The 26,390-nt window shown below is 36.5% G+C and overlaps 1 protein-coding gene across 1 annotated transcript in view; it reads left to right on the plus strand.

Moving 5' to 3' along the window:
* The window catches only part of LOC128198030 (high affinity cAMP-specific and IBMX-insensitive 3',5'-cyclic phosphodiesterase 8-like), a 209,715-nt gene that overhangs the window by 93,109 nt on the left and 90,216 nt on the right, over positions 1-26,390 (plus strand). Inside the window, exon 4 of the mRNA XM_052887935.1 lies at positions 1,336-1,371. Within this exon, the coding sequence (XP_052743895.1) occupies positions 1,336-1,371 (36 nt within the window). The remainder of the gene's footprint in view (positions 1-1,335; positions 1,372-26,390) is intronic.

The raw sequence follows: 26,390 nt of genomic DNA on the forward strand, positions 1-26,390 counted from the left end.
ATGATACAACCTTTCGAGTTTAAATAAATAAAATAAAAATAAAAAATAAAAATAAAAAAGCCTTTTATTTCTTCTTATTTACAATTAATTAGGTAATAAGTATTTTAATTTGTTAATTGATAAATTAAGTAAGTTACAATTTTAAAATGTTTATTTATTATATCTTCCCTTTTATTTAAAAGAAGAACCCTTGACGGTGAAGGCCTCCTCCAGGTGCTGCCATTTTGATCGGTCTATTGCCTTCAGTAGCCAGTTTTTGCCGGTAAAATTCATGATGTCGTCGACCAAACTTTCGCGTTTATATGTATAATATGAGTAGGATTAGTAGGATAACCATTGGATAACCGAGGCAGTTTACTAGTTAAGAAGTACCTACAATAAAGATACAATCTATCTAGATCTGTCTATCTGCAGTAGTGCAGTTAAAAAACTAAATTCAAGTTTATCTTCTGACGACTATTAAAGGAGACAAGTTTAATTCAAACTTGCAGAGTGCACTCTTAAATTGTTACTTTATACTTTAAAACGTTAACCAGTGTTTGCTCATATAATATAACTTTGCCTGGAGCTTTAATTAAGTTTTAACCGCTATTTCGTTCACAATTTATCTTCTATATTAATTATAGGATGTAGTAGTTTAATAACTTCAGCGCGAAATAGCTTCGGAGACAGTTTTAAACAATTTTTTTGTAGAACTAGCTGACGCCGCGCGGTTTCACCCGCGTGCTTCCCGTTCCCGTAGGAATATGGGAATAATATATAGCCTATAGCCTTCCTCGATAAATGGGCTATCTAACACTGAAAGAATTTTTCAAATCAGACTAGTAGTTCCTGAGATTAGCGCGTTCAATCAAACAAACAAACTCTTCAGCTTTATAATATTAGTATAGAAATAATAATTTTATTATGGACTAGCAAATACCCCCATTTCTCCTGTTCTCATATAAACACGGGGATAAAGCCTTTATATAAAAGAATTTTAAAAATCGGTCCAATGTTTCGGAGCCTATCCGTAACAAATAAACAATCAAAACTTACTTCTTATAAGCAGCGACTTTTTTGAATTGTTAACTTCTAATGGGAGGGTATACGGCTTCGTAACGTTACGTTACGGCGCCACTCTATCTAGCTTCCCTTTCTCTCACGCATACAGTTAGGACCTCGGTCGAGCATCCCAAAACGCACACATTTTATTCTCTTTTTGTTTTAAAATTTAATTTAATCTAATCTATTAACTATAAACATGTTTTTTCTTCTTGCTATTGTTCTTACCTTGTTTATTTCACTTTTTAGTAGTTTTCTTCTTTCACAATTTTTATTTTTTTATTTTCACAGGTACGTTCACAATATGTGGAGGTCAAAAAAGTGTTTGTAAGTAGTCGCTTTTTAACTATTATTAACTTAAGCTTTATTTTACATAACTAAAACTTACTTATAGGATAACATCGAAAGATCGATGTTTAATTTATTAGCCTTAGAACTGAAAATACACAATTACTAATTAAGTTATTTTTTCTTAGTGTTTTTTTTTTTAATTATAACGCCTTGTTGTAGCTTTTTAACAGTGCAACAATGAATTTGTATAGAATAAAGCTAAACAAATTCATAACGATTACGGTTAAGATTTTAAATCGCCGTAAGTAAAAAAGTGCAGTATGAAAGTGAATTATAATTAATATTACAAACTAACTAAAAATCGCTATGTGGTTAGTTTGTATGCCGTAGAAGTGGGTATCAGAGATTACCAGCAAAATCTCTGTATAACTTGCCTTAAGACCTTGGCCTCTCTAGAACTGTAACAAGTTCTATATTAGAATAGTGTGCTTTGTGGCAGTTTTCAATGTTTTCATATTGTGACTATCGCGTAACCGTAAACGCTTCTAAGGAAAGGAAACAGTTGTGCAGTAGTGCCACTAGATGGCGCTGTTTCAATTCACGGTTACGTGATCGTCACAGTATGAAAACATTGAAAACTGCCACTTAGCACTCAGGTATCCAAAGCTGCTCTAGTAGTATCGTACCAAATTTGGCTAGACAGGGAGAACAACACGAGCGGAGAAGGAGATTGCTATTTAACTGTCAAGGACATCCTTAACCCTGCACCCATTGGTCACAAGTTCAGGGCTTTAAGTTTTCTCTCTGCCACACGATGGAATTGGCACCCGTTCTGTGAATCCATGAAATACTAAGACATTCGTCTCATACCTTTCAAGATCTCAAAGATGTACCTATCTGAAACGTCTTTCGAAACACCATAATTTTCACCCAAAATGTCTCATCTTCTGGTAAAATATACAAGAATTGCTTATTCAAATATCATCTTGAAATCTTGTCCATTTATAGTGAATAGATAAATACAATCTGTGAATGTGTTGATAGGTAAAAACATTTTAAGTGAAAATGTAATTTCCTCCAGTGGAAACATGATTGAAAGAAACAAGGATTTCTCATTGCGTGAGTTATCAAAATAATGAAGAGTGAAGCGAGGTGACAGAGGGACAGGCGTTGTTCATGTCAGGTGCTGATGTTTGATCCTTAATAAACAGTGTTAAAAGAAGCAGCTTCTTTTGCACCCCAGTGTGTTCCCAGTATTAGATTATTTCGTTTATGGATCATTTCATGAGTTAAAGTTTCGAGTCGTCAGTCATCCAACAGTTTTTTTTATTTCTGGCAAAATACACAAGAAATGCTTTTTCAAATATGTATTGTACTCGTTTAGATCTTGAAATTTAAATAATGAAGAGTGAAGCGAGGTGACAGAGAGAGAGGTGTTGTTCTTGTCAGGTGTTGACGTTTGATCCTTAAAAACATACATACAGCCGACCGTAAAACCTCCTACTTTTTGGAAGGCGGTTAATAGGATGTTAACTAGGATGCAAAAGAAGCTGCTTCTTTTGCACCCCAGTTTGATCCTATTATTAGATTAGATTGTTCCCTTATAGATCATTCAACAGTTAAAGTTTCGAATCATCAATTAGATCCAACAGATTTATTATATTTATTAATTCTGGCAAAATATATAAGAACTAGCTGACGTCGCGCGGTTTTACCCGCGTGGTTCCCGTTCCCGTAGGAAAACTATATAGCCTATAACCTTCCTCAATAAATGGGGATACTATATATCCTTTCTATCTAACACTGAAAGAATTATTCAAATCGAACCAGTAGTTCCTGAGATTAATCGCGCGCATTCATTCGAAACAAACAAACAAACTCTTCAGCTTTATATATTATTATAGATTGATTGTTCAAATATATTACGAGTATATCTTAAAATCTCGTGTTTAATTAGTGAATGTGTTGGTAGGTATAATAATTTTAACTGAAAATGTTATTTCCTCCAATGGAAACATGATTGAAAGAGACAAGGATTTCGCATTGCGTGAGTTATCAAAATAATGAAGAGTGAAGCGAGGTGACAGAGGGACAGACGTTGTTCATATCAGGTGCTGACGTTTGACCCTTAATGAACTGGGTTACTGCCTTTTTGGTTTTGTGATTTTATTGTATCCAGATTATATGAGATCAAAGTTTTGAAGTCACAAAAAAGATTTGTATTGTATTGTTTAAGGAAAATATAGAAACGCAAAACTTCTCTGCCCAAAACAACACCATGGTGTAGATAAATTAATAGTGTTCGTATTACCTCCGTCAGTCAGAGAAAATGACAAGCTGTCGTTCTTGCGCTAGAAGACTCACCAGGCTGTTATCGAACCCCGCCAGTTTTTTAGGGATCGCTTACTGGCAGAAGAACTTCTCTGCCCAAACAGCATGGTGAGGCAACACCCTGGTGTTGGTAAATTGACGGACTTGCTCACTGGATACCCAAAGATATGCTAGAAAGTCATTTATAACAACATTAGAGACAAAAAATCAGTGTAACTTACTCATTGTTGAATTTTACTTAACTTTTTGAAATAAGTCACACGACCATAGTCTGGCAAGTTCGTTGATGACACTCCCATGATATGCGGGCGACGAGGGGAAAGACTGCGCGGGTGTGTAATCGTGCGTGCGGGGAAGTGAGGTGCATCAGACTTCCACATCACATGTTCACATCAGTGTTACGAACGAAGTTGCCAAGCTATAGGATCTGGATCTTCACTCGGTTTCTCGTTGTAAGATACTAATGACTATCTTGGATGCACCCGTATTTAACTAAGATAAAATCCCGCAGCTCTAGTGTGAATGATTATAATGTTCGAAAACGGAAGTTACGTATCTTCATCTACTCGTAAGTCGTTTTCTACGTTCTCATTATGTTTATTCTTCCAAGAGAAACTAATTGCTATAATCTTTGTTATCGAGTATTGGATAAGTAAAGTTTTATAAGTGAAAGTAGACAATGAAAACGCCCGGCAAATTAAAAAAAGTGTGTGTCAGCTCCGAAACACGAATGGAGTTTACTCTTTCAGATCGACTGTCTAAATAGGTGCCCCGCAGCATACACTATGTAATACCTACACCTGAAAAGTGAAAGGTGCGCAACCAAGGAGCAGCAGGTCACGGCGTGCGCGCCCGCCAACAGCGTGCACTATTAGCAGAAGCGCACGGTGAATGCGCACGGTATGCTGTCATTCATTCATCGAATTTGATTGTCCATATTTTTTTCATACCAAATGCTATATATGAAAAATCGATTCTTACACACACATGTGTGAACACATATGTGTGAAATATTACTAAGAAATTATATATCACGCAGTAAAGGAATAACATCGTGAGTAAACTTATATACCTCGGAATTTTCTTAAATCTTTACGTGTGTAAAGTTTGCCTATCTGCATTGGACCAGCGTGGTGGTGCCTAACCCTCTCATTTTGAGAGGAGACTAGTGCTCAACAGTCAGCCTAATAATAATAGTTGTTAATGATCATCTTTATTAACTTTTTTAGCGTCAAAAACACAGACTACGATCAAAGCATTCGAAATGTGCAAACTCGTACTAGCAACAGAGGAAATGAGAACAAAGTACTTCTTATCAAACATGCAAACTGCAATAAACACCTACAAAGGAAATCAATTAGCGATTCGCTCTCTAGACTTTCTCGCGAGCACTCAATGAAAATTTTCAATGCACTCAATCCGTATCACGTTATCAAGCTTACGTCAGATGACACTGATAAGAATGGGGCGGAATCTTCTATGTTTTTTTAGTCTAGCAAGACGCGTTGTCGCGAAAGGTGAAATGGTTCAGTGCAGTGATACGTGCTACGATGTACCGACCTAGTGAGATGTGGAAGGGTAAGTCCATATTCCTACATAACTATCGCTATATACATATGTATATCATTATCATTGTAAGCATATTTACCGGCTAATTATAGAGACAGGCCTCTCTCCGTAGAGAATATAGTCCTTAGACCGTACTGCTCCAATTAGGATGATATTGTTTTAAGCATTTCGTGATCACTGTCAAATGTTGATTGACGATTTAACGGGGGTGTTTCTCAAATTTTAAATAAAAATGTTACGCTGTTTTTGGTTGTTGAGGTGCTGGAATGGATAGGAACCCCCTCACCGGAAAGCGCAGTGCTGGTCGACCCTCCACTAGGTGGAGCGAGAATATCAAGTGGGTTGCAGGGAACCGCTGGATGCTGGCGGCTCGAGGCCGTTGTGCTTGGAAGTCCGTGCAAAAGGCCTATGTCCAGCAATGGACGTCTATCATTATCGATAATGATGAATAGTAAACTCTAGATTATATACTAGCTCTTTGTAACACTTAAATTTGAATTATTTTATTCTGTCTATATCAGAGAATTCAGCTATAATTTCCATGACATAATGCGCAATTCTACGTATCACCACTTAAGTGGCTCGCGAATGGCGTTTCAGTTTTAAATTTTGATGTGACAGGTCTAATAATCCTGTCCTTTTCTGCTGGGAATATTGTGAAAAGGGTAGCACTACTTTTAGATCTGCCAACAAGGTGCCAACTTAGTCAAGCTGTGGAACCGAATTGGCATGAATATTATGAATATTTAAGTAGCAGCAATTACCCGACTGATATAGTTTTGATGTTTGATGGGAAAACTAGATGATAACGTCAGTTCCTATTAATGCCACAACATAATTTATATATACAAAATATATACATAAGTAAATTATGTATATATAGACATACTAGTGGACGCCCGCGACTTCGTCTGCGAATAATTAGAGTTAGCTTATAAACCATTTATTTATCAATGTCGCAAAGATAAGTTGAAAAAAAAATCAGCTCATTTCAGTAACACAAAACATATCCACGTAACTAATAAGAGAAAAATAACATTATTACTATGTTTTTTATTATATTGATTGAGGTTTAATAATTGATATTGAAATAAAATTTAAATTCTAATTCTAATTCAAAAGAAATCAAAATCAAATTCAAAAATCTTGAATTTCATTACATTTCGTATACTTTGCATGATTTCTGTACAAATTTTAAAAACTGTAACTTTAAAAATGACGGACTGTCTATACAAACTTTCAACCCCTATTTCATCCTTCTCTTTTTATTTTAGGGATGAAAAGTAGCCTCTGTTCTGCTCCAAGGTCCCATTTATCATAATACCAAAATTCATTTTGATCGGTTCAGCCGTTTACCCATGGAAAGGTGACAGGCAGACAGACTTACTATCGCATTAATAATATTAGTAAGCCTAGATATACATAAAAGTGATCTGCGAGTGTGCATGTCACTTAAGTTATTCTAAACGGCTGTAAGTTCTTCTAAACGGCTTTAAGAAACTAAATATCACGTGTCTCAATCGGTGAAGGAAAACATCGTGAGGAAACCTGCATACCAGAGAATTACCTTAATTCTCTGCGTGTGTGAAGTCTGCCAATCCGAATTGGGCCAGCGTGGTGGATTATTGGCCTAATCCCTCTCATTCTGAGAGGAGACTCGAGCTCAGCAGTGAGCCGAATATGGGTTGATGACGGTAGTAAAAATTTTCAAATATTTTTTTTGTGGAAGTTTTATATACAATATTGTAGTATAACACAATAATACACTTTCATATTTTAATGAGTAAAAAATAATAAGTTATTTTTAAAATAAAACATCAAACAAACTTGTTTATCTTGCATAAATATTTACATACTATGACGTATACCACTTGGCTAATAGACATTTATCGCTGAAGTAGTGTATGTACCTAAATTAAATATAATTAATTAAATAGATCACTATTGTATTAGTTGACTGGACTGAGGCCGTGTTTTTGTGTTATTATTGATTTACTAGCGGACGCCCGCGATTTCGTCCGCGTGAAATTTATTTTTTAACAAATCCCTCGGGATGGATTTTTCCGGGATAAAAAGTAGCCTATGTGTTAATCCAGGTTATAAAATATCTCAATACCAAATTTCAGCTAATTCGGTTCAGTAGTCGAGGCGTGAAAGAGTAACAAACATTCATATCATCAAAATCATCAGTTTTTGCAAATCTCGGGAAACCATGGATTTTTTCGGGATAAAAAGTAGCCTATGACCAAATATCAGCCAAATCGCTTCAGTGGGTAGTATCGGCGTTAAATAGTAACAAACATCCAAACATACATCAAAACATCCATACAAACTTTCGCGTTTATAATATTAGTAGGGTAGGATCTATACTAATATTACAAAGAGCTAAAGTTTGTGGTAATGCGAAATATCTGGATCTACTGAACCGATTTTGAAAATTCTTTTACTATTAGGAAGCTACGTTATTCATGAGTGTCATAGGCTATATTTTTCCCCCGTATTCTCAAGCGAACGGGGACTACGCGGGTGTAACCGCGGGGCTAGTAAACAATACAGAATATAATCTTTGTAGTTTCGTTGATTTAATACAAAGCCTAAAAGAGTTTTACGAGGCCAGGTGCTAGTCCAGTTACGGTCCACTTATGCTCACAATATTTACTATATCGCACTAATTTATGCCTCTATCCGCGAGATTGCCTCGTAAATCTGTCTAGTGGGATATACGCGCTTAAATTAAACCGTAGTCTGCGATGACCTTTACCTAGTAAATTCCTTTTCAGGGTTCCGTTTCCGTATTACATAACCTTAAAAAATAGTATACCAATATAGATTGTCTCTGTAGTCTTAAACAGAGTTGTTTAATATCATCATCATCATTATCAACCCATATTCGGCTCACTGCTGAGCTCGTGTCTCTTCTCAGAATGAGGGGGTTAGGCTGATGGTCCATCACAATGGCCCAATACGGATTGGCAGACTTCACACACGCAGAGAATTAAGAAAATTCTCTGGTATGCAGGTTTCCTCACGATGTTTATCCTTCACCGTCTGAGACACGTGATATTTAATTTCTTGAAATGCACACAACTGAAAAGTTTGAGGTGCATACCCCGGACTAGATTTGAACCCACACCCTCCGGGTTCGGAGACAGAGGTCATATCCACTGGGCTATCACGATTGTTTAATATAGTTTAACAAAAAAATACGGATAGATTGGGTAATTTGTTGGAGGTTGACCAGCAGTGCGTTCTCCTGTTGAAGGTAGCATTCTAGTAACTTTGGATCTCAACTTCAATGGTTCTTTGAGCTATGTGCCCCACCCATTGCCAGTCCAACTTTGCGAATCGCAACTATACTAAGGCCAAACACGCTGTACAAAGTTTATCAACAAGCAAATTAGAAATAAGGATATAAATCGCTAGTTATTGTACACCTAATAAAAATTTACTTGTTCCTAAATTGTTAAAAACTAGCGGACGCCCGCGACTTCGTCCGCGTGGAATTTAGTTTTTCGCAAATTCCTCGGGAACCGTGGATTTTTTCGGGATAAAAAGTAGCATGTGTTAATCCATGCTATATGTAATATATTTCAATACCAAATTTCAGCTAATTCGGTTCAGTAGTCTAGGCGAAAGAGTAACAAACATTCATATCATGAATCATCAGTATCATCAGTTTTCGCAAATCTCGGGAATCCATGGATTTCTTTCAGAATAAAATGTAGCCTATGTGTTAATACAGTATTAATACATAGGCATATATTAATAATAACTTTCGTCCCTCAATGAAAAAGCAGGTCAAAAACACGAATGAATACTAAAAGATTTTTACACTTAAATAACAAAATGTATTGGAACCATTATAGCTCATTTCATTGAGAATCGAAATGGGAGATGTTTTTACTTTTAATTTTAGCACGAGCAAACGTATGGAATTCTTTTGTATGGAAACAAAAGCTTCCAACACAAAAGGAATCCCATATGAAGGTAGTGTGGGGCAAAGATCACACCAGCCACTCCATTGCAGTTCACAAAAGCCTTTATGTACTTGATAATAGAGGCTATATTGAAGATGTTTCAGTTATAATATCGCAGTGCTCTGTAAAAATTTCCGCGCGAATCTCCAATTTCTATTTTCAGTCGAATATGATTTTGATATGAATTTCGTTGTATTTTTCTTTGCAGTACATTAAAATTACGTATAATGGTTAGTTACGTACATCTTTACTAAATATATAATATTATAAAGTGAATTTGTTTGTTGTGCTTTCACGAATATACTACTGAAACGATTTTTAAAATTACCAATGAAAAGCTATTAAATTGACGTTTTGTAAGGGAGGAACATAAAGACGATTTTATTTAAAATATCATTAAAATATTTTATTTAATATATATTTATCTAATCAAAGCATGTACCATTGCTAGCTATCCACTTTTGCCATCTTATATGTACTTCATTGATCCCTTTACTAAAAAACCATGCGGTTGTCTCGGCCTCTCGGTGTTTATAAAAAAAATATTTTATTAACTGAAACTAAATTTATTTTATATATATATTTATAATTTAAATATCTGTGTCGCAACTCTGCTTTATTATAATTAACAGAACAATCAATAAAATCTTTGGCGCTTTGGAGAAAGATGAGACTATGAGATCAAAGTGTACGACTTAACACCAATTTCATAATTGTAAGGACCTAAACCTCGTATAGTCTAATTCCAATAACATATATTATTACGATTTTGAATACACATATCACATAATCGGGTGAAGTGGCTTTAAAATCTATTACGAAATATATTCGACATTTCGTCTATATCTAAACACGAAAGCTCTCTCGTAACACAATACTCGATACAAATCCGTATGAGCGACCATTAGCCGGTATTCGTGATAGACAGGCCATAGATACGTGGGTGATTTAGCGTCCAGCTTACGGCCTTGTCGACACTTACGACAGAGGCTAATCACACCTTACGTAGTGACAGTTCTGAATTATAGTACGCGTGGAACTTAAACTGGTGTTAGCGCGTGGCTTTGGTTAACTGATTAATTTCAAATTTAAAGTATCGTGAATGTTATTCATATTAATGGATTATGAAATATGGCTAAAACTCAGGTAAATTAAATTAATTCCAATAATATAAGTCATTAGTACATTATTTTCGAAACCTTCGTCAATTTTTGCCTCAGAAGAAGTTGCACTGAAGGTATTTTTGTATTTTGTAGAAAAAATATACCTACTTGACTTGAAAACCGTCAAATTGCGTCAAACATATATTTTGTTACTAGCTGACGCCGCACGGTTTCACCTGCGTGGTACCCGTTCCCGTGGGAATACTGGGATAATATATAGCCTATAACCTTCCTCGATAAATGGGCTATCTAACACTGCAAGAATTTTTTAAATCAGACTAGTAGTTCCTGAGATTAGCGCGTTCAATCAAACAAACAAGCAAACAAACTCTTCAGCGTTATAATATTAGTATAGATTAATAGGTACATTATTTTCAAAACCTTCGTCTATTTTTGCCTCAGAAGGGGTTGCACTGAAGGTAGATATTTTTGTATTTTATAGAAAAAAATATACGTAACTTGAAAACCGTAAAATTTGCAGCTTACATGTATTCCGTTGTTGTGGTAGCCTAGATATCAGTTATCAACCTGTAGAATATGTTGTATTATTTACCCTGTATATCAAATAATACACATTATCAATAGATAGGCGTTTGTTACGTATCCCACAAGAAGTAAGAACGTAACTTAAGTGAAACCGCGGAGCTCAGGCAGTAGACCTATAAATCGTTCAACCCCGAGTAAAGTCAAGGTCGCCCACTCTTCTTTTAAAGTACATAATACTTACGAGTACTTATAATATTGATTTTTAAAACGGCCATGTTGATTTATTGACTGACAGAGTGCGTTAACTTCCTTATAAAGAATGCCCAGACGACAAGTGGTATTCTTAAAATGCGCCATTCATTATTCCATACAAATAAACGGGCTATCGAATTAAATATTATAATATTATAAATTCACTAGCAGACGCCTCACGGTTTCACCCGCATTGTTACCGTTCGCGTGGGAATAAGGGAATAAAATATAGCCTTGATGGTTATTTGGCAAAGTCGAAAGTCGAGTAATTTTTCAGTTAAATCTAAACTAATAAACAAACAAAAATGTAAAGTCTTACATCTTTATGTCATTAGTTTAGATTTAGGTTACGTTCCAAAGCCTGCGGCTTGGCTCGCGAAACATCTTTCATTGCACGTGATGGTTTTAATTTTTTTTAAGAAGTATGAATATTCAATCGCAGACTTTTTTTGATCTATAAAAGAGGAACAATATCTTAAACGGATTAGTAATTAGATCGATAAAAGTTTTCAACACTTCCAACATTAATATTGTCATGTTTCAACACACAAAACTTTGACAAATTATTTAATATACACGTATCTAAATCCTTTTTATCGATGGAAACTGCATGCTTAAAAGTTCATCAGTATAACGCCAATAGTTAGACAGACTGAGGAGGACTTTGTTAATGTTGTAATATATGTAATATGTATAGATGTACAAAGCGAAAGTTTATAGCGAAAAGACAGAAAGACGTAGTGGATGACTTTGTTATGTAATATATACCTATAGATGTACAAAGTTTGACGGCTTTCGTGGCGCAGACAAGACGAACGTCCTGGGTTCGATTCCCGGCTGGGCCGATTGAGGTTTAATTGGTCCAGGTCTGACTGGTGGGAGACTTCGGCCATGGCTAGTTACCACCCTACCGGAAAAAAACGAACCGCCAAGCGATTTAGCGTTCCGATAGACTTTCATCCAACGCCTGACAAATTAGCCCAGTTCTGTCTTAGATTGCATCATCACTTACCTTCAGTTGAGATTGCAGTCAAGGGGTAACTTGTGAATAATAAAAATAAAGTCGAACTTTATAGTTAACCGACAGACAGACCCGGCGGAGTACTTATATATGTATCGTAGATGTACAAAGCAAGTCAACAGAGTTGGCAATGCGACGAGATATGGCCACGACGTGTTCATTAAATTGATACACGATCGTTGGTGCCCTAAATACTAATAACATTGATTCATTGATTATAAGCATTTGTTCAGCCGTCTCTTTAATATTAGTGGTTAGGTCAGTTTTGTTGCTTAAGAAATAAGATACATGAGTTTCTAATCGATAGTGCCAGCAATGTCAGTCGGTTTTTTACCGGATATTCTTTGGAGTGTGTTAGCAGGAATTCCAATATCTTGTTCCTGTTTTTTTTACATTATATACTCGAGCGCTTGGCTGCAATCATGCTTGACAGTAAGCGATGATGCAGCTTAGAAACGCGCTTGTCTAGAAGATGCCTATTCACTCCTGAATTGTATATCTATGTTGTAGATAGGGAAAACTGAAGCTGGAAGGGCATTTCACAACTTTGCAGGTACGAAGAACCGAAACGCTTCGTACGCGTCCAAGGGACATCAACCTGGTATGGATGCAGACCTCTGCGATGCCTGGCAGTTCTATGGTAAAAAGGTGAAGATCTGAAGTTCCTGGACGCATTCTTCGAAATTAATCCTGTAGTACACCGACAAACAGGCAACTTTTCGGCGATGCTCCAACGATTGCAATTTTGCACTGGTTAAGGCCTCGTTACCGACGAACCTTCTAGCTCGGCGATACTGTTTCTCCCTTCTACCACAGAACAGCCGTAAAGGGTGGCATCCCTACGTCGTTGACATTAAGACGACTAGCACTAGATATTTCGCTTCAACGTGTCTTATTCGAACTGCTAAAGTGTGAAACGTTCTTCCAATCAATATAAACACCTTCAGGGTAAAAGTGAATAGGCACTTTCTAGGCTGGCGCGTTCCATCCTAGACATCATCATTCCTTTTCATCACGCATGATTGTAGTCAGGCGTAAGCCTATTAACCATAAATATTATAAGGGTTCCGTTTTTGTACTACGTACGCTCGTAGCCCTACAAAGCGTTTTTTTTATTCAATAACAAGTCAATCCTCGACTGCGATCTCACCTGATGTTAAGTGACGATGCAGAGATGGAAGGATACGACTTATGTTGGCTTTCTTAGTAGGTATGAGATTAATCTACCCATATCTCTGATGGTTTCTTCACGTCATCGAACCGGGACACTAAATCACTTGGCGGTACGTCTTTTCCGGTAAATCACCAGACCAGCTTGAGCTATTTTAGGATTAGGATTTTTTTAAATCCTAAAATAAGCTGGTAATTTAACCGAGGGCCTCTCTTGAAAACGGCATTACCAATTGCGATCAGAAATTCTTCAAATTCCTAAACTAAACCGTTATAAAGACTCGCATTATTACCATCAGAGACCTAAAGTATCCCTTCGAGTATACATTATCAATGAAGGATACACAAGTTTTTGCATCACTTCCTTTTAGAGACGAAGCAGCTGCTCGGTTTAAAACGTGCAGCCTTTTGGTTTCGCTTTTAATCAGCATGTAATTGATGCTAATTAATTTGAACCACATGGTTAGCATACGTAATACTAAACAACTATTTATGTTGTCATTTGCGTCACAGTGATTGGGTGTGAATTGAAATCTTTCACTTTCAATTAATTGATTACCCTAAGCATGAATGTGGCGGTTTCTGAGAATCATCAGCTTGTATTCGTTCACATGGGCCTTTCCGAGAGCCATTCATACCATCAAAATCATCAGGTTTTCGCAAATCTCGCGAATACAAGGATTTTTTGGGTTAAAAAGTAGCCTATGTGTTAATCCAGAGTAAAATATATTTCCATTCCAAATTTCAGCCAAATCGCTTCAGTAGTAGCGGCGTTAAACAGTAACAAACAAACAAACATACATCAAAACAAACTTACATCCATACAAACTTTCGCGTTTATAATATTAGTAGGATTGAGGATCTGGTCCATCGATACCTCCTACCATCCAAAATTGCGGTCCAAACTGCATAATTAGCTATTTCTTTATGTTACGTACATTCACTTTGGTATTTGATAGTAAACTTTTGCCTACATAAAATTTGATAATATATTATTGTATCTATATGTCATTGTTAAATAGAACAAGAACTTTTGTTCTACAAGGTATTGATATATCTAATTAATTACTAATAGTGTTACAGAATTACATTAATAAACCTTGACCATTTAATGACAGACAGGTTTAATTTTTAAACATGTATACACACATATCAACTTCGTTTAATAAGACACGTATGTTAACCGCTTAATTGGATAATTACTGTAATAGTAGGTGTGTTATGTAAAAACACACCATAACTGTACAGTTATACGGTTGATTATCGGTTTTATTGCTTAGGGCAATAGTTTAAAGAACATCGTTATATCCTTTCACACTAGCGTTTCACAATCGTAAGCGTTCAGACAACGTAAACAGATGATAGCCGATCGCAAAGTTATCATCGCCCCGAGCTGCTTGATCACATACGAGTTATGGTAATGGTAAACAGTTACTTAGTAACGATACTATCTAATACTAATACCGACTTCAAAGACGTGTTTCAGTTATTTTGATTTAAACACAAAATTACTAAACCTATTTTCATGAAAATGAAATGGGAGTAATCTGAAAGTTTACTCTTTCAAACAAAAAAAGAATTTTCAAAATTAGCTTATAAATGACAAAGATATGAGGTAACAAACATACAAAAAAATAAATATATGAAATAAAACTTACGCGTTTAATTGAGAACCTCCTCCTTGTATGTAACGAATAAACTCAAAAACTACTTTACTGATTTCCAAAATTCTTTCACTAATAGAAAGCCACATTATCAGGAATAAACATGGGCCATATGTTATCCCCGTAATCTCAAGGGTGTAGGAACTACGCGGGTGAAACCGCGAGGTTCTGCTAGTAATCAATAAAAATGTATGTTAAAATAATAATCACAACCATTAAATTTACAATGACAAAGACAATCAACTATTATGATATGATTTTGTACTATCATTGAATTACTATGTACTACGTTAGTACATACTAATTCAATGTGTACTATGATGCTGTTTGTAAGCCCTCAATAAATTAAAATAAAAAAAAATTAAAAGACACGCAGTCCTTTTCAACTTTACCACCACATAAAATTTAGATACTGTTTTTTTTTCATATGTTTTCAACTGTAAACACACAAAAATATCAAGTAAGTCCTAGTAATCCTACATATATCTATAAAATCATATAAATATACTGAATTACTACAAAGACCAATAGCTATGAAGTAAATATTAAAACTTGGGAATGCTTTTTCCTTCGATAAGGTTTCTACGGCATTGGTCTAAACTTTGTTATCTACTTGCAGCTTATTGCCCCCATAGAATAGAAGTTTTACCCCATAAAGATAATTCACGCGTGTCAGGAACGTGGCGCTCCAGAAACGCCACTGTTTAGGGGCTATAAGTTTATGTGAATTTACTCACCATGAGTGTAAAATAGTAATTAGCTAAATGTCAGTCTAGGTCATTTACTCCGAGTAAATTGTTCGTGACCATAGAATATTGAAACTGAAGAAGAATGTCAGGGAAACGAAGGACATCGCTTTACATGATAATGTGGCTATAAATTATGTGGATGCTCAATATTCCTTGTTTGAACCTACTCATAAAAGACTTTTTTTTTTTTGCTACTTTTTATCCGACTGCGTCAGAAGGAGTGTAATGTCAGAACTATAAATAGATATTGTGATACTTGTTTTCTCTTTTCAGTTCATTACGCTTAAGCAGTCGGGTTTTTTTTTAGCAGACTCAGAGGTGATTACAAAAATAAGAAAACTAATGTCGAACAAAAGTTATGATTCACAATATTTGTCAGGACAACTTAATTAACAAATCAAACTGTAACCAAAATAAGACCCTAGAATGGCAGAGAATGAGTGAAGTCATTTCGCTCTTCGCACTTGTGAACGATGTGTATAGGGTTAAAGGCGCCTTTGACATATAACTACACTCCCTGTCTATCCCAAGGTTACATTTTAAGATAACATTTTCTTAATTTTTGTTTTTCGAAATTGTTGCCGCATGTTGAGACATTTTAAAGTCGATAGAGGGTAATGAAACTCGAAATTAGGCTCTTAAAACTTGGTAAATCCTTTTGTGCTCATACACCCCAGGGTTCAGAGGTTTTTCTTTTCTATCAACTATTGAAGGTTTTGATTGATTTTGTTTTTGAATTGATTGATTTTTGATTTTGTATTTTGAAGGCAGATGTCATATCCATTGGGCTATCGCAGCTATTACGTTATTAAAATACTAGTCATCATCATCATCATCATTATCAGCCGATGGACATCCACTGTTGGACATAGGCCGGCCCCTTGCCACTTCAGCTTCGCGACTCGCTGAGTTATGTCAGTGACTTTGGTTCACCTGCGTATATCTCCATTTCTGATTCGATCACGCAGAGAAACTCCAAGCATAGCTCGTTTCCTCGCCCGCTGAGTGACGTTGAGCCTTCTAATAAGGCCCATAGTTAGCGACCAAGTCTCAGAACACTCACTGTTAGAAGATTTTCGTCTTCAGACACTGAAAATACTAGTAGAATTATAACAGAGACACGACTACTTTGATACTTAGAAAGATCATGCTCTACTTTATCTAATCTGACGCATCATTTAATAATGGCTATTCGTTTATTTCATCGTCAATCTCACGTCGATCTCGAAAATACAACAGATCAATCAAGATTTCAATTGTAAACAAATCGTCATGTTCAAATAGAGCATCATTACAGGCCCTTCCAAATCGTGACGCGAGTTGTCCAAAGTGATATTGATGTTAGGCACAGCGACCTTCGCGGTATCTTCGCCATTCATCTTCAGTAATGGCAGTGTTCGCAATTTGACAACTTACTGTATATCATTTTAATAATATTTTATGCCGTGATAGCCCAGTGGATATGACCTCTGCCTCCGATTCCGAAGGGCGTAGGTTCGAATCCGGTCCGGCGCACGCACATCCAACTTTTCAGTTGTGTGCGTTTTAGGAAATTAAATATCACGTGTCGTCGGAATCGTGATAGAGGTTTACCTACTTAGCAAGAAGTTATATATAGTTTCTTGCAATATAAATAAAATATAGCTTGGCAAGTTCGTTGATGACACTATCATGATATGCGGACGACCGGGGGAAAGACTGCGCGGGTGTGAAATCGTGCGTGCGGGGAAGTGAAGTGAGTAGGTATTTCATTCATCTCTACACGCCCCCCGGCCCAAACGAACCATCGGGAGTGTTACGAACGTATTTGCCAAGCTATAGACCTTGCCCTAAAAAATGTCAATTATATTGACAAGATTATTGACCACGATCATACATGAGCTATGACCATAAAGAAGTAAAATATAATTTTCCGTTCGTTTGTTAAGAATCCTACCTACCTGTAGGACCAATTATAAAAAAATCTTAAAAACTACATTATCAGTGAGAAACATAGGTTATATTTTATCCTCAATTTCCCACAGTGGAAACTAGTAATTGTTTCTAAATAAGAAATCATCTGCTCCTGTAGCCAAGTGGCGCGTCAATTCACTTTCTACGATCGCTAACGCTTCGAAAACGAGAAAAATGTATGGGAATGACAGATCTTGATCACGTGACCTGTCGATAGCAAATGTCATTCCCATAAATTTTTAGCGTTAGCGATCGTAGAAAGAGAATCGACTTGCCACTTGGCTACAGGGGCTGATACAAAACATAATGCGACATATAATCTCGTATCTAAAAGATTTGGTTCTGTTTGTAAACAGTCATCCAAATTCATAGAGGCTAGACGAAAAACGATACACAACTATCGTAGACTTTTCAATTTATTGATAGAGAAAAATACACCTTCACGTGCCATTTTTAAGGTGCATTTTAGTGCAAAGCAAGTGGAAATTATCCCACAACACACGAATCTCGTTTCAGTTTCAGTTTTCGCGGTTATTGCCCTACCGAGGTCGATGTACCAGTGCCCCCTTGAGGATAATCTCGTGAGTCATGAGCCTTGAGAGATACACAGAATCTGTTGAAGACGTTTCTCTGATGTACATTTTCATTGCCGTACTGTTTCTTTGCGAAAGAAACAATCAGTTGTGTTAATTACTAAATAATTTTGATCATAATTTTTTTTTATATTTATAGCAAATGATAGACTCTTTTTCTTTCTTTTTAAAGAGTATTATTCTGCCATAATTTTTATGTGTGAACGCAGCGTACCAGGAACGAATTATTAAAGTTTGAGTAATAAAGAGGGTAGCGTGTAACACATAACATAATCCGTTTACCAAAAGCCTTTTACTTAACAACCACTCACAGAAAAACTATAATCTACATCTCTCTAATTAAGATAAAGATGTAAAGTTTGGTGTATTATAGGGGTTAATATATTGTATATATTAACTGATTTTGAAAATTCTATTACCTCTAGAAAGTCACGTTATTTGTGAGGGTCATAGGCTTTTGACGGCCTCCGTGGCGCAGTGGTATGCGCGGTGGATTTACAAGACGGAGGTCCTGGGTTCGATCCCCGGCTGGGCAGATTGAGATTTTCTTAAATTGTCCAGGTCTGGCTGGTGGGAGGCTTCGGCCGTGGCTAGTTACCACCCTACCGGCAAAGACGTACCACCGCGATTTAGCGTTCCGGTACGATGCCGTCTAGAAACCGAAAGGGGTGTGGATTTTCATCCTCCTCCTTGACAAGTTAGCCCGCTTCCATCTTAGACTGCATCATCACTTACCATCAGGTGAGATTGTAGTCAAGGGCTAACTTGTAAAGAATAAAAAAAAAAAAAAAAAAAATTATCTCCGTATTTTCACAGGAACGGGAACTACGCGGATAAAATCGCGGGGCGTCGGCTATAAATATGTTTCTACTTTACTGACGCTCCTTTTTCACTCACATAAGCGGCATAAGAAATATATAGATACCCTCGTCTGTTATTTATTAGGGTAATAAATGATGGAAAATATTTACATTGACACAAAAGGTTGGCCTAGTTAAATTTCGGCCGGATGACATTAAATGATGAAAATTTAATTAAATTTATTTAATCTACTTCCCTCATTGGTTAATTTTAACTGTGAAAATTATCTATTATTCATCATCATCATCATATCAGCCGATGGACGTCCACTGCAGGACATAGGCCTTTTGTAGGGACTTCCAAACATCACGATACTGAGCCGCCTGCATCCAGCGAATCCCTGCGACTCGCTTGATGTCGTCAGTCCACCTGGTGGGGGGTCGGCCAACACTGCGCTTATTAGTGCGGGGTCGCCATTCCAGCACTTTGGGACCCCAACGTCCATCGGCTCTTCGAACTATGTGCCCCGCCCATTGCCACTTCAGCTTCGCAACTCGTTGAGCTATGTCGGTGACTTTGGTTGTTCTGCGGATCTCCTCATTTCTGATTCTATCACGCAGAGATATTCCTAACATAGCTCGTTCCATCGCCCGCTGTGTATCTATTATTATTTATTTCTTATCACTAATAAATAACAGATGAGGGTATATCTTTCTAATACCGGATCTTAGACAATTACCAAAGCACAAAACTCAGACAGATAGATGTATAGTTCAGCCTTGAAGAAAGTTGCCTTCAGAGTCTCATAAGTGTAACTTAACGTACATGCACATAATTTGCATATATATTGGTTTTTAAACTAGTTTCATAATAGCTCAAACTTTAATTATTCTAAGTGGTGTGCTTAACTAACCGATACGTCAAGATCAAGAAGTTATTTATGGTAAAAAATTACTGACAGTATAATCCACACATATAGAATTAATAATAGATAAATGTCTATTCTTTATTTTTGCTGTCTTTTATTTAATTCAATTTATTTATTAAATATCTATTCAAAGTCACCGACATAGCTCAACGAGTCGCGAAGCTGAAGTAGCAATGAGCGGGGCACATAGTTCGAAGAGCCGATGGGGTCCCATGGTGCTGTAATGGCAACCCCGCACTAGAAAGCGCAGTGTCAGTCGACCCCCTACCAGGTGGACTGACGACCTCAAGCGAGTCGCAGGGATTCACTGGATGTAGGTGGCTCAAGATCGTGATATTTGGAAGTCCTACAAAAGGCGTATGTCCTGCAGTGGACGTCGATCGGCTGATATGATGGTGATGATGATGAAATATCTATTATCTCCCTATTTGTGTATAGTCGGACGGATTTTGAAGGTAGTTTAAACTTTTTTTTCATTATTTATGTTATTGTAGAGGGTAGGTATCATTGTTGGTATAAATAAGAGGGTGTTTGATGACTTGAGCTCCTCGTAATCCGCGTAGACACCGTCACGCTGCCTAATGTGACGTCCAATGGGACAATGGTGACATCATTAACAATCCATATTCGGCTTATTGTTGAGGACGAGGTTTCTCTCAGAATGGGAGGGATAATAACCACGCTGGCCCAATGCTGATTGCCAATCAGCATTGGGCCATTTCACACACGTAGAGAATTAAACAAATTTCTTCACGATGTTTTTCCTACAACATTTGAGACACGTGATATTTAATTTTCTTAAAATGTACATAACTGAAAAGTTGGAGGTTTATTTATAACAACAATTTTATGACTTCATTAAACTACATAAAATATTCATATTTCTAGGCATCCGCGCTAATCGACTGATCGATCGAATCTGACTGATAATCGAAAATATAGCCTATAGCAACCGGGGATAGTGTAGCTTCCCAATAGTAACAGAATATATCAAATCAATTTAGTAATTTCAAAGCCTATTCAATGCAAACAAACAAACAATCAAATCTTTCCTCTTTACAATATTAGTAATTATACTAAATAGTATAGTATTAGTATACTAAGTGTGTAAAGTGAGCCTTGATAGCCCATTGGATATGACCTCTGCCTCCGATTCCGGAGGGTGTGGGTTCGAATACGAATTTCAAGAAATTAAATATCACTTGTCTCAAACGGTGAATGAAAAACATCGTGAGGAAACCTGCATACCAGAGAATTTTCTTAATTCTCTGCGCGTGTGAAGTCTGCCGATCCGCATTGGGCCAGCGTGGTGTACTATTGACCTAACCCCTCTCATTCTGAGAAGAGACTCGAGCTCAGCAGTGTCAGCAGTATCACGTACGATTCTAAGTACGAGTAGATATCCCTGACCTAGTAAGTAGATAGTGGGTAGAGCTAATTTTAAAAATTCATCATTATCAAAAAAAGGACACAAAAGAAATTTAAAAATTCATCATTATCAACTCACTGCTGAGCTCGAGTCTCCTCTCAGAATGAGAGGGGTTAGGCCAATGCGGATTGGCAGAGTTCACACACGCAGAGAATTAAGAAAATTCTCTGGTATGCAGGTTACCTCACGATGTTTTCCTTCACCGTTTGAGACACGTGATATTTAATTTCTTAAAATGCACACAACTGAAAAGTTGGAGGTGCATGCCCCTGACCGGATTCGAACCCACACCCTCCGGAATCGGAGGCAGAGGTCACATCCACTAAGCTATCACAGCTCTAGAGCTAATATTATTCTACTCTTAAATTATAGAATATTCCACATGAAAGCATACCTGTTGAAAACTGAAGTTAATTTGTTATGTCTGTGTAGAGCAAGTCGCGCCCACACACTATCCGTAGACTAAACACTATCTCTGTCTACAGCGAGTCAACTTTGATATCTTTATTGATTTAATCCAACTAGTACGAATTGAATAAATATTTAGAAAGAAAGTCAACACACAAATAAAATACAAAGGATGGCCTTACGTTTAATGAAACTCTATTTTCGATTATTATCAACTAGCGAACGACTGCAACTTCGTTCGTGTGAAAACACTATTAATAAACTTTAGACGTACCGCCAAGCGATTTAGCGTTCCGGTACGATGTAGTGTAGAAACCGAAAGGGGTGTGAATTTTCATCCTACTCCTAACAAGTTAGCCCGCTCCCGTCTTAGACTGCATCATCACTTATCATCAGATGAGATTGTAGTCAAGGGCTAACTTGTAAAGAATAAAAAAAATAATAATAATAATAGACATTCCTGCTTTAGCGGACCTTTTTTATGACCTTTTAAAGGGAAACAACTCCATCATTCATGATTTTTACGTAACTCAGCGCACGCAACGGAAGCTCTATGAAGGATTTGTTTCCGTTTTTGTCACATTTTTCATTGATGCTCCCCTCCTATTAGGCATAGTCAGTAGCGTGCATAAGGTTGTTGATCAGGGTATGCACTACTATAACAATTTAACCAAACTGGGCAAATGTGCATTGGAAAAGAATTAACGAAACATTTGTTAGGGTATGCAGCATTTTAACGTATGTATGAAGTGCATGCCACTGGGCATGGCATAATGTTACAGAGCATAATATAACCTTTCTCCACTCCACTCCTCTCTTCGTGTAGGATGAAATTTTGCACACGCTCTGCGCTCTGATGACAATACACGACTAGCTAAGAAACGTCATTACAAATCCAATATGGGTTGTTAATGATGATGATGATTATCCGTAGTTCTAGATCATTGGGAAGTTAACCCTAAATAAATAAATAAAGAAGTTAAGTATACTTATATACTTAACTTCTTTATTTTGATTCCTTTGAGTATCGAAATATACCTATTACCGACGTATTTTGCGAGAGGGCCAGATTACAGAGGTCTAAGAGCGGACGAAGTCACGGGTGTGTGCTATAATAATAAAAAATAATAATAAATATACTTAAACAATACACATCACTATCTAGCCCCAAAGTAAGCATACAGAGTAGCTTGTATTATGGGTGCTAAGATAATTGATATTATAATATTAATATACAATTATATACTACATATAAATACTTATATAATGTATAAATACACACAGACACTGGAAAACACTGATGCTCATCACACAAATATTTTCCAGTTGTGGGAATCGAACCCACGGCCGTGGATGCAGAAAGCAGGGTCACTACCCACTGCGCCACGCGGCCGTCTAAATATGCTATGGCTATAATTTTAACTCCACGCGTTCTCAAGATAAAGGATCTTGACTCTTAACAGACAACTAGACACACAGACTGACAACAAAGTGATCCTACACGGGTTCCGTCTTTTCCTTTTGAGATACAGATCCCTAAAAATCAACATAATGTAATAATACATTTCAGTGATGGAATAGATAATCATGATTATTCATCGATCAACAATGAAAACTCATTCCGTATGCCGTGACGTCAAGACCTGATATACCGTCCGCTTAAAATTCATCAAGTCTATGACGCGATTCCACTGACGTAACTTATCGGACGTATCTGCAATGGTTTTACATGCTCCAAGATCCAGCAATAGAAATATATACCCTCATCTATTTATTAGTATAAGAAATAAATGATATTCACAGTGACACATTGCAAATAGGTTGCCTAGTTAAATAGTGATGATGACAGTTTTTTAAGTTGTAAATTAAGAGTATGCTAATAATAAATTAACTTTGTAAAAGTAACAAAAAATCAAGTAGATACTCACCATTTTTATGAGCCTCGAAAGTACCTACTATATGGAAAAGTAACCTAATTTTCACTCAATCTTAGTATGATGTCTGAAAAAAACATTTTCTTTCTAAACTAAATATATAACTTGAACTTTCTATCGCTTCAAAATCATTTGAGCGTATTTCTAGTGTATATTTAGATTTCTATTAATGTTTGAAATCACTGTGTATACCTGACTCGATACGAGAATAGTTTATAAAGTTCTGCTAGATTATGCGTATTCATACAACTAATACATTTTATGTTATTGCGTATTATAAACTGTTGATAGTATTATACATTGAAATCGAAATTCTATGCTTTCCTGTCTCTGAAGCAATGTTAAAATCGATTCTCCTTCTCCAATCAATTGCTTCGAAAATAAAAAATGTAAGGGAATTTAATTAGTCAAGGTTACTATACTATTGATGAATTTCTGTATTACAAAGTTGCTTGGAAGCTTATGAAGGTATAGGTATTGGTCGACTTTTACTTTAACTCAAGATCTAATACCTAATAAATTTTGTTAATGATAATTATTGTTTGTGAAAGATTTTTTTTTTATTTATTTTAAGATTTTATTTCAAAACAATAATTTTTGGCTGGTGGGAGGCTTCGGCCGTGGCTAGTTCCACCCTACCGACAAAGACGTACCGCCAAGCGATAAAACGTTCCGATACGATGTCGTGTAGAAACCGATTTCATTCTACTCTTAACAAGTTAGCCCGCTTCCATCTTAGATTGCATCATCACTTACCATCAGGTGGGATTGTAGTCAAGGGCTAACTTGTAAATGATAAAAAAAAAACAACAACAACAATTGTTGAGTTTTTCTTATTTTCAAAAGAATCTACCGGTGCTTACATTACATACAGCATATAGCGTTAAAGTGCTTGTAAACCTTGAAATAAACCGAAAATAATTTTAGAAGCTTCCAGAATTATTGTAAGAATCTCTGTTCGTACAATTCCTTTGTCCACAAAGGAGCAAACTTAAATATTGCAATTTTGTGAGATCCGAGTTTCCTCTTTCCATGTAAATAAAAGAAACATCCAAATGCTGAAATTTCGTTTGTTCTTGTTTAACATAATTCATTCCTTATTCCATATATTAAGGAGTAGGTATACAAAAATATAATATTGCGAAAGTATACAATTAGAAACTAAGCAAATTATTGTACCTAATAGTTTAAGTAATATAATATATTATACTATATTACTTAATATATAATACTCTTTTATTTTCATATAAATATTACGAATCGTCTTGACTTCAAGCTCCCCGTAAAGGCTGGATTCGAAAAAGGCTTTATTACCATAGACCATACATAATATGGTCTATGGTACTAATATATCCAAACGCTGCGTCAGGTTATACAGAAGACTCAAGAGTATAACTAGCCATTTTGCTTAGTATCTGTGGATTATGAGAAAGCCTTCGATTCGCTGGAAACTTTGGCTGTGCTAAGATTGCAGAGATGCCGAATTGACTACAGGTGTATCCAAGTGCTTGTACGAAAACGCCACCTATGTCAGTCCATATTCAAGATCAGATTACGAGGCCAACCTGTTCCAGCGAGGAGTGCGTCAGGGAGATGTAATTTCACCGAAGCTATTTATTGGACGACGTCTTTAAGCTTCTGGACTGAAAGTCTAGGGTCCCAAGGAGCTGGAATGCCGACCTTGCACTAGAAAGCGCAGTGTTGGTCGACCCCCCACCAGATCAAGCGAGTCGCAGGAATTTTCTGGATGTAGGCGGCTCAGTATCGTGATGTTTGGAAGTCGTTACAAAAGGCCTATGTCCCGTAGTAGCTGCCATCGGCAGATATAATGTTGATATGACGATATTAGTAACACCCGTGACTTCATCCATTTTAATTTTTTTCGCATAAAATGCTTCTGACATATTGTATGAAATATATGTTATATTTGTAACTCCATCCAAATCCGTTTGCCATTACTTCTTACATTATTTAATACTACAAAACAAATTGCATTTGAAAATAAAAGGAGATACAAAGATAAACTGCAAACAATTTGAAAGTCACGCCAATGTTTCTTTTAACAAAACTTCTGTGTTTCAGTCATGCAAATATATTCTTGCCTTTTTCTCAAGCGCAAAGCAAGCGGCGGTAAATAAAGTAATTACTACAGAACGGTACTAATTAAATAAAAGGCAGGGTAAATAGCGTACAATTTCGCTCAGCTGACGCTATACGGTCGTAAAAGTTCCAATTTTCATATTTCAGTTTCAACAGCGCCGGTTGGACATGCAAATAGAAACAAAACTAGCAGGTGGAATATGGAAACAGCCATTTCCTGGAATAAACGAGAATTAATACGCGGTCGGTTCGTTGGTTGTCTTTATTACAGTTTCTAAAAACTTTATTAAAAATTTGCTTTTACTGTATTAAATATACTTATAATGGGATGTGACAGATACGTTTTTACCAAAAAATCTCACTATACTAAAAGATTAGAGAAGCAAATATCTTAGCATGCCATTGATTTACGGTGCAGGTGCCGGGTCCAACGCGTGGTTAAGAGAAAAACACCGAGCAGATTCCTGGACTTGTGACTACAGGATGTAGGTTAAGGAATTCCTTGACGGTCGATCAACACTCCCCTC

This window comes from Bicyclus anynana, chromosome 20, assembly GCF_947172395.1.
Source record: "Bicyclus anynana chromosome 20, ilBicAnyn1.1, whole genome shotgun sequence".
Taxonomy (NCBI): Eukaryota; Metazoa; Arthropoda; class Insecta; order Lepidoptera; family Nymphalidae; genus Bicyclus; species Bicyclus anynana.